This window comes from Antrostomus carolinensis, unplaced genomic scaffold (assembly GCF_000700745.2).
Source record: "Antrostomus carolinensis isolate BGI_N321 unplaced genomic scaffold, ASM70074v2 scaffold23778, whole genome shotgun sequence".
Classification (NCBI taxonomy): domain Eukaryota; kingdom Metazoa; phylum Chordata; class Aves; order Caprimulgiformes; family Caprimulgidae; genus Antrostomus; species Antrostomus carolinensis.
In genome coordinates, this window is record NW_010335473.1 from 8713 (window position 1) to 20325 (window position 11613).

The 11613-nt window shown below is 49.5% G+C and overlaps 1 protein-coding gene across 1 annotated transcript in view; it reads right to left on the reverse strand.

Annotated features, from left to right (window-relative positions):
- PODXL (podocalyxin like) overlaps positions 1 to 10760 on the reverse strand; it is a 15840-nt gene extending 5080 nt beyond the window's left edge. Inside the window, exons 1-5 of the mRNA XM_010174567.2 lie at positions 10679 to 10760; positions 9300 to 10172; positions 6944 to 7098; positions 6084 to 6149; positions 162 to 318 (exon numbers count right to left, since the gene is read on the reverse strand). Of these exons, the coding sequence (XP_010172869.2) occupies positions 162 to 318; positions 6084 to 6149; positions 6944 to 7098; positions 9300 to 10172; positions 10679 to 10760 (1333 nt within the window). The remainder of the gene's footprint in view (positions 1 to 161; positions 319 to 6083; positions 6150 to 6943; positions 7099 to 9299; positions 10173 to 10678) is intronic.
- Between the last annotated feature and the right edge of the window lie 853 nt (positions 10761 to 11613).

The following is an 11613-nucleotide window of genomic DNA, read 5'->3' on the forward strand; positions in this document are numbered from 1 at the left end:
CTGGGCTAGTGGAAGGTGTCCCTGCTGATGGCAGGGGGGTTGGAACTGGATGAGCTTTAAGGTCCCTTCCCACCCAAACCATTCTACAATCCCCATGCTGGGGTCCCCACCATTGGTCCCATCCCCCCGGGCTTGGGGCAGGATGGTGGGATCATACTCACGGTGCACAACTGCCTGTACAGCCCAGTGCTGGGATTGGGGCTCACGGGAGCTCAGCATCACCGTGCACGTTTCTCTGCTGGCGTTGAAAGTGTGCTGACCCGTCGAGCAGAAGCTCTCGAAGAAGGAGACGTTGACGCTGGCGATCTTCCACTCAGCCTGTGGTGACAGCAGGGGCTCAGCACCATCCTCCCACAAGAGAACCACTGGGGAACATCCCACCCCATCTCCAGGGATGCTGTGTCCATCCACATCCTCCCCCAAGCCTTTGCCCTGCCCGGCTGCTCTTGGCCCTCCCAGGGAACAGGAAAAGTTTAAAAGTAGTTTCTTTATGAGAAGCTGAGCTCTTGGCTGCCGTTCCTCACCGGGGCCCTGCGCCGACCTTATCTGAGGGACACAGCTTTTGGTGTTACAGGAATAGCAGGTCCCTGAGGGAAGCAGGATGGGGGGGGCTGGAGGAGGCTGAGGAGCCACGCTGGGAGCAGGATGAGGCTGCACAGCCCACCCTGTGCCCCCATGGGCATCTGCAGCCCTCCCACCACCAGCATTTCTACCCTCTGTCCCCAGCAACACAGGTCTCCATTCTCACTAGGGCTTCCTCACAGCTCTTTGGAGGCAAGAAAAAAATTGTTTTGCTTCTGGATAAACTGGAGCATCTCCGGAGGGGTTAGCCTGAACAGTGCCAGAGGGGTGAGAGTGGAGGGGTGGATGGAACCCATGCCCCTCCTGAGATGCTCCTGAGGATTTTTGCGTCTGTTTGATGCTTTGTGGCAGCTGGGAGCTCACTAAGGTCGAGATAATCCCTCTTGGTTGCCCCTCTACTCCATTCTGGTGAGACCCCACCTGCAGTGCTGTGTCTGGGTCTGACGGCCCCAACATGAGAAGGACATGAACCTACTGGAGCGAGTCCAGAGGAGGCCACCAGGATGATCCAAGGGCTGCAGCACCTCTGCTGTGAGGACAGGCTGAGACAGTTGGGGCTGTTGAGCCTGGAGAAAGGAAGGCTCCGAGGAGACCTTCTAGTGGCCTGTACCTGAAGGGGCTCCAGGAAGGTTGGGGATGGACTTTGGCCAAGGGCAGGGGGTGACAGAACGAGGGGTGATGGCTTTAAACTGGCAGAGGGGAGATGGAGATGAGATGTGAGGAAAAAATTCTTTGGTGTGAGGGTGGTGAGACCGTGTCCCAGGTTGCCAAGAGAAGCTGTGGCTGCTCCTCCCTGGAAGTGTTCAGGGCCAGGCTGGATGAGGCTTTGAGCAACCTGGTCTAGTGGAAGGTGTCCCTGCTGATGGCAGGGGGGTTGGAACTGGATGAGCTTTAAGGTCCCTTCCATCCCAAACCATTCTGTGGTTCTGTGATTCTCTGATCTCCCTCTTGCACACACAGCCCCTGCATGCACAGCTCCTGTATGCAGAGATGCTGTAGATACAGCTCCTGCTTGCACAGATTGTCTGTGAGCAGGACTTGCCTGCCCAAGTCCTGTGTGCCAAAGTCCTCCATACACACCTAAATGAGGTGCTGGGCAGCACGTGCCCTGGCTGGAAAACCCTCTGCTCCTGCCTGCTCCAACTCCCCAAACCTTCCCCTCCCTCTGCAACACCATCATTGCCAGGTCCCACTTGGATGACCAGCAGCATCCCTCTTACTCCACCGCAAGGATGGGAGCTGCCCAGCCAAGGAAGGCACCTAATCTCACCCCATCTTATCTAAATATTTGGGAAGCAGTGGTGGAGACAGGATGCACTTGCTGGGGCGGAAGAGCTGTCCCAGAGTGAGCTCAGCATTGTGAGGCCCTTGGGAATTGCTTCTGCCCCTCGCTTGTCCTTTCACTTTTCACAGGGAGAAACTTCCCCCAGGTCCCTCTCTGGAGTCTGCTCCATCCCAGCTGCATCCCTGAGAAAAGATCTGGATGGGAAATGTGTCCCAGCCCAGTCCCAGGGCAGCCCATGGGCAGCAAGATGAGACCTTGGCATGGCAGCATCCCCCAGAAAGCTCGTCCCACATGGGACAGGGAGGAGAGGGTTACGGCTTGATTGGGACGGTGTTTTTATCATCTTCCGACGCTGGGTTGTGCTCCAACGCTTTAAATGTCCTGCAGCTGATCCATCCCTGCCTGTGCAGCATTTTCTGCTGGCAGAGGCATGAAAAGCCTCTCTGCTGCCTCCCTGCATCCTCCTTCCCCAGGTTTTGCCACAGCTTTGCCTTCTCTCAGCCCTTAGTAACTCACTTCTCCACCTATCACCCCATGGGGAAAATAAAAAAAATAATAATAATAAAAAATCATAGAAGCATGGAATGGTTTGGGTTGGAAGGGACCTTAAAGATCATCCAGTTCCAACCCCCCTGCCAGCAGCAGGGACACCTTCCACTAGACCAGGTTGCTCAAAGCCTCATCCAACCTGGCCTTCAACACATCCAGGGAGGAGCAGCCACAGCTTCTCTGGCCAACCTGGGACACTGTCTGAACACCCTCATTGGAAAGAATTTCTTCCTAATATCTCATCTAAACCTACTCATCTTTAAAATGCCTTTTTTTTGGGAGGGAAAGCAAATCAGATGCAAGGCCAGAACCCAGCTGGGCACCAAACCGCTTTGTTGCCAGATGGTGAGCAGTGTACAAACCCCTTGCGAGGCTGAACTAGAGGGATTTCCCCTTTCCAGGGTGGGAGTGGGGCATGGGAAGGCCACTGCAGCCGTCAGGGATGTCCCAGCAGTGATGCCGTGGCCCCAGCAGCTCTCCCCTCCCATCACCGGAGCCGCTTGCATTCCTTGGCCAGGGTTGACAGGCGCTGCCGAGCAGCTCGAATCCGGTTCCCACACTGGCGGGGACCTAAAACTAACATCCCCAAATGAGGTAATGGCACTTGAGTCAACAATCCACCCCCGCCAGCTGGATGGGGCGAGGGGGACCACGACCCTGCTTGGTAAGGGAGTCCCTCTGCCTGCCCCAGGGACCGTCCTGCTGTCCCCAGAGCGGTCAGTGTCACACAACAAATTCTCTCAGGCATCTGGGTGTGGGTCTGGGTGGTCCTGCTGATGCTTTTGCATCCCCTGGCTCGAGCAGGCTCTGGTCCTCCCCAGCAGCCTCTGACTCAGCTTACTGGGGACATGATGGAAGAGCTGCACTGGGCCCCTGAGATGTGACCACAGGGTTGTGTGGCTCACCCAGAGCTTAAGGGACACTGGCCACCGCTGATGTGGTCACCTCTTGCTTCAGCTAAGGCATGCACCAACCATATCCTGGGCTGCATCCAGAGCAGCGTGGGCAGCAGGTCGAGGGAGGGGATTCTGCCCCTCTGCTCCACTCTCCTGAGACCCCACCTGCAGTGCTGTGTCCAGTGCTGGGGCCTCCAATATCAGAAAGACATGGACCTGTTAGAACAAGTCCAGAGGAGGCCATAACAATGATCAGAGAGATGGAGCAGCTCTGCTGTGAGGACAGGCTGAGAGAGTTGGGGCTGTTCAGCCTGGAGAAGAGAAGGCTCCAGGGAGACCTTCTAGTGGCCTCCCAGTACCTGAAGGGGCTCCAGGAAGGGTGGGGAGGGACTTTGGACAAGAGCAGGGAGTGACAGAACAAAGGGTGATGGCTTGAAACTGTCAGAGTGGAGATGGAGATGGGATGTGAGGAAGAAATTCTTTGGTGTGAGGGTGGTGAGACACTGGGACAGGTTGCCCAGAGAAGCTGTGGATGTCCCCTCCCTGGAAGTGTTGAAGGCCAGGTTGGATGAGGCTTTGAGCAACGTGGCCTAGGGGAAGGTGTCCCTGCTGCTGGCAGGGGGGTTGGGACTGGATGATCTTTAAGGTCCCTTCTAACCCAAACCATTCTGTGATTCTATGATTCTATGATTTGGGCTTAGGAGGAGGAACAGAGCAGCCATCCATCTATCCCTCCTACCGTCCCAAGGCTGGAGCACCCCAAGGAACCAACAAAAACCCAGCTGAAGATGTATTTGTGATCCAGACCTTGGGAAAGTCATCCTATGTAACACAAAGCATTGAGCTTATGAGCCTCGTTAGGAAACTCATTAAATCCTGCTGTAATCACAGGAAGGAGAAGGGGCAAAAGGGAGCAGGGGGCAACATGGACCAAGCTTCAGTGGTGGTTAAAGGCGTCACCTGAAGAGGAAGAAGGATGGGAACCAACGAGCTCATAAAGTACCTTAGGTCCACAAAGTGATACCACCCACGCCATGTATTTGTTGGGTTTTTCTTTGTTTGTTTGTTTCAGATTTATAGATTGAGGGGTTTTTTAATTTTTAAATTTACTGCAGCTGGAGAAACTTAGATGCAGTGAGGAGCAATGTCTGCAATTTCTGGGTTTGGTCCCAACCATTTTACCCGTGCTGCCCCATGAAGCCATCTCTACATGGGTGGGTGGTGGTCTGCATCGCCCCTTCCCCTGCCATGTGTGACCTGGACGTGTACCCCACAGCTTGGCCCTTAAATCACCTTTGATACTTCCCCAACGTCTCTCTGGAGCTGATCTTTTAGCACAATGCTGCTGTAGCTCCGGCCCATTCTTGCAGAGCATGATTGGAGCTGTTTCTGGAACACTTCTCCTTATAGCACACATTTTCCTGTTTTCCCACGGGTTGCAAAATGCAAAGGATTTTTTCACTTTGCTGTCAAGATTTGGCTAGAGAGACTTGTTTACCAGGCCTACAAAGCAGGGAAACCAGATAGTGCCACTTCTTCTGTTATCTGCTCGGCTTGGGAGGCAGAAAACTTATTGCAATTTTCAGGAATACGCCGAGTGGAAAATTAACGGCAAGTGGGTGGGAGGTGTTTTGGCAGCCGAGGAGAGCGATGCCATGGGAGGATGCACCCTTGCAGTCTTTCTGCATCTGTTTTAAGGCGTAATTGGCATTTTATATTAACAATGCTTCGGCTCGTTATTACACTCAGAGGAATCCAAAGGAAACAAGGCGGCAGACTCGCTGGCTCGCCAGCTCCAGCGTGCCATAGCCCAGCAGAATGGGCAGAGAGAAGTGATGGATGATGCCAAGCCATGATGTCCACCCACCCCTTAGCTTGCCAGCGTGTTGCCATGCACCAGCACTTCCCAGTTTACCATCCCTCTTTCCAAAAAAACCCTCCCAGACCATCTACAGTGAAACCACGGGGAAGACAATGGCTCTGCACAGAATATGACTGTGCCCAGAAGAAGGAGGGAACCATCAAACACCAACATGGTCATAAGTCACCTGTGTGCTTTGGGGTCTGAAATTAGATTTTGTCAATTTGATGAAATATTTTTATATGTTCAATATAAAATTTGATGGGAATCTTTCCCAGCGTGGACATAACTGCAGGTTCAGACATTGCACGAAGCAGGGCAGGGGATGTTCTCAGGAGAGGCTTTCATACTCTGAGACTAGGTTGGGTCCTACTGTGGCAGCTGGGCCATGGGCATCATGGTAATAAGGTCCCTCCTTGGAGTTATCCTCAGTGTTAAGGGCAGCATGGTTAAGAACGTCATCATTTAGAATCGTAGAATCACAGAATGGTTTGGGTTGGAAGGGACCTTACAAGGTCATCTAGTCCAACTGCCCTGCAGTGGGCAGGGACATCTTCAACCAGATCAGGTTGCTCAGAGCCCTGTCCAACCTGAAGTTGGGAAAGTTTCATCCTCTAAGATTTCCCATTTCTCATTTTCTGAGACCTGGGCAGGCTCAGCTCATCCTTCTACTTGAAGAAAACGACATGGGTCTCTTCTCCTCCTGCCATATCCCCCACGGGATGACACCACTGAGTGCAGGTTTGCTTTGACCATTTTACACCCCAATGCAAGCTGTTGCATCTTATTTTGTTGAAATGACTCTCAAGTCTTTAGGCTCACATGCCCAGAGTTCCATGGGTTAAAAGCTGATCTCCAACAGCAACACAGCTGCTAATCCTACATAGAGGTCCCAAAGGGTGGTACTTACACAGGTTTTAGCTTCTTTCAGAAACATGATAGGCACATTATTTCGCACCTCATTTTTACAGATGACCTGGAAAGACAGATGAAAAACAACTCTCAAATTGTGGATATAGGTTAGAAGGACAGTTGGTCACTGACACAAAAGGCTACCCAAGTCAGGAGACATCCCAACCAAAGCTCTAATCCATTTTATGGAAATGAGACAGAGCTGGGAGCCCTTCACTCAACTCCTTATATGTGGAAAGAGTTTTCACAGGTAACTGACGTGGTTGTTTGTGGCATGTTTGCTAATGCAGGTCCCAAACCAGGTCTAGGATTTGCAGTATGGGGTAAAGCAGGAATTGGCTTGGGCAGTAGGAAGATCCATGGCAGTGTGACATGATGCAGTCCTGCCCTGGAGAAGATGAGAATCTAGAAACAGGATCCCCTTGCTTTCTTCCCAGCACTTTAGTTATCCTGGCTTGTGTTTTGAGCCCCCTCCTATGCTCCCAAGCCATTTTCTCCTGTCATACATGAACAGTTGACACTGAATTGTGGTCTTTGCCCTCTCATCACACCCAAGTTCACCCCAAGGCAGCTTCTGCTCTCCTTAATGCTTCTCTCTCTTCCCAAATTTCACTTCTCTATTCAGCACCCAAACCATAATCCCCTTCACCTCCATCCCCCATGTCTCCTTGCTGTAAAACTATGGGAGAAAGAGGTTTAATCTAGAGTTATTTTGCTGCCTCATGTTTTCCTAAGGCAGATCTCACTGATATGGACATGCACAGCAAGAAGAGCTGCAGGTTTTCATGTACATGAGATGGCAGCTAAATGTTAATAGACACCACTCTGAAGTGCCCACCTTCCCATAGGTGTTGTTACCTCATTTTGGAAAGAAGCGTTAAGGTGCTGGTGGCCAGGACTGCTGCTTGCTGTCTGGTCCCCTGGGGTTGGGGCTGATGGCCGTGCAGTGGTAGGGCTCTGGTCAGCACTTGCAGGTTGGGTTGACACAGATCCGGTGTGGTGGCTTCTCTGGTCTGCGTCCCCAAAATACAGCAAAAAAAAAGCAGACAGACACTGATAGAGGATACAGTCAACACAGGTCCACTTGCAAGCAGCTGAAAATAAGTTTTTAGCTCTAGCTCTGCCTTGAAACTCGCTGTCAAAGCTTGGAGAGTTTTGGGGTTTCTTCTTCTTTTTTAAATAAATAAATAAATAAATTTTACATTAACCATGTTATGAAAAAAATATTATTGACGATTGTATTTTCTGCTGCTGGAACCCATCAGATTCTTCTGGAGGGATGAACCCAAAGACCATGATAGCTGAGCATTGGTAGCTGGATAATCACTTAGAAAGGAGTATTTCTGGGTAAATGAGATGGCCCTCATTTCACTTTATCTGGGGTGTCTTCTATGGAGGTTTCTACAACAGAGATAGACTATCTGAGCTGGCTATCCAGGATCTCCCAGTGAATGGAGTTCATTGTGCAATCCCACTGACAACTGCAGCCGTTAGGAGGGGATGAAATGTCATAGCCTCTGTTGACTGCATCTCCATCAGCTATGGTAGAAACCCAGAGTGACATGCTTAGTAGTCATGCTGGTACTATGGGAGACAACTTAAGGTGTCTTGCCTGCCTGCTGATCCAGCAGGGCACATGCCCCACATATACCAGCCCCATGAAGGTGTCTCAGACACCTGAGATCACCTCTGACGTCTTTGTCAAGGTCTGTGGGAATCTTACAGTTTCTTGTGCAATGTGAGTAGTGCAAGGAGCATAGCAGCCTCCTGCCTCTCCAAATCCTTTTGAAGAAATGGATCTCCATCTCTGGGTTCCTAACTGATTCTTAAATGGTGACAAAGATGATTAAATTGCCACATCCTGTTCACAGTCTGTTTGCTTTTGGGGACTCCTGCCTCTTCCATAGAGAAGATGAAGGATATTTCTCTCTCAGACACATTCTGAAGGCTCCAGGAGAGAACTAAATTTCAAAGCCATCTGTTTCTCTTGCATTCTCTCACCTATTTATTAAATGTAAAGGTTTTTTAAACCTCTTTATGCTTAATGAGGTCAAATTTGAATTAACATAATTTCATATATCATCCATTAATGGAGAACAGTCCTATAGAGCAGGAGAGAAAAGAAACATCTTTCATGAAGACACCCATTTCACCATCTAATGCCTGCTAACATGCTCAAAACACGACTTGGATGAAGGCAGTGAGGATGGTCTTGCATTAAGACCTTACCCCATTTAGTGATGCTGACAGCAAGGAGGAGTTGGAAGACTGAGTGGGAAGGAGATGTTTATTTGTGTGGCTTTTGTATTGCAAGTAGCTGGAAATTGGGTCAAGAACAACCTTCTCCAGAGGAAGATAATGAAGGGCTTCAGTGTCATCACAGCTTTTATTGAGAGACATATGTGAGCTGAACCCACAATCCCACCCAAGTCTGAAAGGCTCCATGGAGCCCTCCCAGTCCCACAATGTGATTGCTTCCCTGAAAACGCTACCAGACAAAATGCCAAAGGGGACCCTAGACTGTGCCTCATCAGGACACATGAGAAGTAACATGGCTCTATAAAACTCCAGAGGTCTAGAGAAAACATATTAATGGTGTTCAGCAAGATCCTAAATACCATGTGGACAGTCATAATGCTGCTTAGACGGAAGTCAGCAGATAAAATTCCCGCAGCAATGATGAATAACCTACCCAACTGCTTAGACTCTTTAGAGGTTGTAGACTCAGAGTTTAGCCACAAAATCTCTTTAGTCATCTAAAGCTTATTTTCTATGCATGCTTAGACAGCCTTCACCAAGCTGTCAGCCGTACTATGGATCTTCTACAGTCAGCATTTGGGGTGCTGTCAATCTCTTTCACCAACTCGACAATGTCAATCTCCACCTCCAAACTCATTGCTGCTGGCTCCCTTTTGCAGTCACTGAAGATCGAGTCATTGCAGTTGATGGTGTTTCAAGCACATTCAAAAGCTGATGTCTGTGCCTTGCCAGTTGATTCATGCCTTGAATTTTAATAACTGCATTGACTCGATCTCCACAGATGACAACAGGAACCTACACACCCAGTGGTCATGGAGACAACTACGCTGGGAAGTCCTAAAATAAGACAAGATGATGACACCCCATAATGACAGGAGGTGTTTAGGGTAGCACAAGGAAAAGACCACAAAAGGGCCTCCTAACCCTAGAAATCAAGGTTCTCATTTTCTAGTACCTGCTCCAAATGTCGTTGTGGTGACTGCTTCTGAGACTCTGTTGATGCTGCCAGGTGGTGAAGACAGAGACGCTTTACTAGTGGTGAAGAAGATGGATCCATCAAAAGGGGTAACAGAAGGGTTGATGCTTCCAGGTCTGGTGGAGGAGGCCAGTCCCTGGACTGGTGAACTGGGAGAAGAGTGAGGCTGCTTGGCAACAGATGTGGAAGAAGCGACACCATGGTCCTTGAGACCAGGAGGAGGGCTGCTTGTTGTGACTCCAGTGCTTGCAGCGGTGCTGGTCAGCTGGTCTGAAGGCTGTCTTCCCTGAGCTTCCACACTGGAAGGGGATGTGACAGCAGTCCCTAAACCTCCTGGGGTGGCTGGAGGTTCACTGCTCACATGACTGGGGACAACATTTGAAGAAGTGGTGGCTACTGAGCTTCCCAAGTTGGCTGGAGGGCTGGTCTTCTGCTGGGTCATGCTGGAGGTTGCAGCAGGGGTGGCTGATGAGGTTCTCGAGCTGATTGAAGAGCTGACCTGCTGAGACAGGTGAGGTGATGTTGTGGGGGCAGGTGGTGGGTTTCCTGGGTTGTTTGTGGAGGTGGTCCCTTGAACTGTGGCAGGTGATGTTGCAGGGTTAGATGATGGATTTCCTGGGTTGTTTGCAGGGGTGGTCCCTTGAACTGTGGTGGGTAATATCACAGGGGTGGGTGGTGGGTTTCCCAGATTGCTTGTAGAGGTGGTCCCTTGAACTACGGCAGGTGACATCGTTGAGGTGGTTGGTGAGTTGCTTGTAGAGGTGGTCCCTTGCACCTTGCTGGTGCCTGTAGTAGCGGTGATCTGCCCTGGATTTGCGGGAGTTGTGTTTGTAACATCCTGAGAGCTGACACCTAGGGGAAAGTAAGAACACCAAGATAATAAACTTTAAACTAAGGAAACTACTGCTGGTTTCCACACAGAACAGGTATTTGTAGAAATAAATGCTGACCAGAAACCATGAGTCATTTAGTCAGGGCTTTTCTCATGCTCTCTGAAATCACACCAAATACCACGTTGTGCTATCACGGTGTGCAGTAGAAAGCAGAGCAGAGGAGGAGGATGAGGAGGAGAAGGAGAAGAAGAAGGAGGAGGAAGAGGAGGAAGCCTAAGTAACCTCCATGATGAACATAGTCAAACTCGCAGGACTTCAAGGAGGTTGGAGGGTGAGCAGGATGACAAGACCTGCTGGTTCCTAGAAGGTAGGTCTCAGATGGGAGGTGCACCAGCTCCCATGCAAAATGCTGCAAGTCATTTGTGAAGTAAAGTACCTCCAACCAAAAAAAAAAAAGAAAGGGTGCACTGCATTTAGGAAAAGGTGAAGCAAGCCAGAAAAATGGAGGGCTCCATCTACACGTACCATGCAAATCCTTAATGCCACCACCTGAACCATGTGAAATTCCCATGTATTTTTCCATGGTCTTGACCCCGCACTTGTACATCATGTGGAAATACTACTTTTAGCATGTCTTATTTGTTTTTTGAGGAAATCCATGAAGCATTTCACTGAGAGCTGACATTACCTAAGTGGGAAAAAAACTTGCTCTCAAAGTAAAGAGGGTTGTCCATTGCTCAATTATCTCAGGTTATCATACATAAGGAGATTTGCAGTTGGTTTCTGAAGAATACTTTGAATTTTCAAATTATGAAGCTGTTTCTCAGTGAGACTTACAACTAAAGGACAGCTTTCTTGGCAAAAGATTGCAACTAGGCTGTAGTGCTAAAACGTGGTATATTCACTACTAGAGTGGATTAAAAAATTTGGGTCCATTTATTTGTTTGTAGTCACTGAGAAGCTCCATCAATTGCCATGGAGATTACTTCCCCCTGTTGCATGTGATAACCACCAACTCTGAGCTCTTGCTCAAATTCACCCCAGGAAAGCTTCGACCAGTTTTCCACCTTTCAGGAACCACGGGCTGCACTGAGCCACATCATCTGTGGATATGTCTGGAATCAAGGCAACAACCTGATTTTGGAGGGGTGGGTTCTTGCATTTGATTTGTGCAGTAAAGGGCTATTTTTTGGCTCATGAAGCACTTGTATATTATTTCCAGCCCCCCAAAATAGGAGTCACACATGCAAAATTTGATTTTTAGCTAATGCTGCTCTCCAGAGATCCATTTCATTCCTCTGTGCTGGCATAATGGCAAAGTATTTTCTCTTACAGAACCTGTTTATTAGCACTGGTTGTACTTCACAGATCTGATGAAAGCTTGAGCTTCCGAAATTCTTATATGCTGGGGAAATCTAACCCCACCACATGAGGAGGTGTGGAGGTGTGTTTAAGTCAGG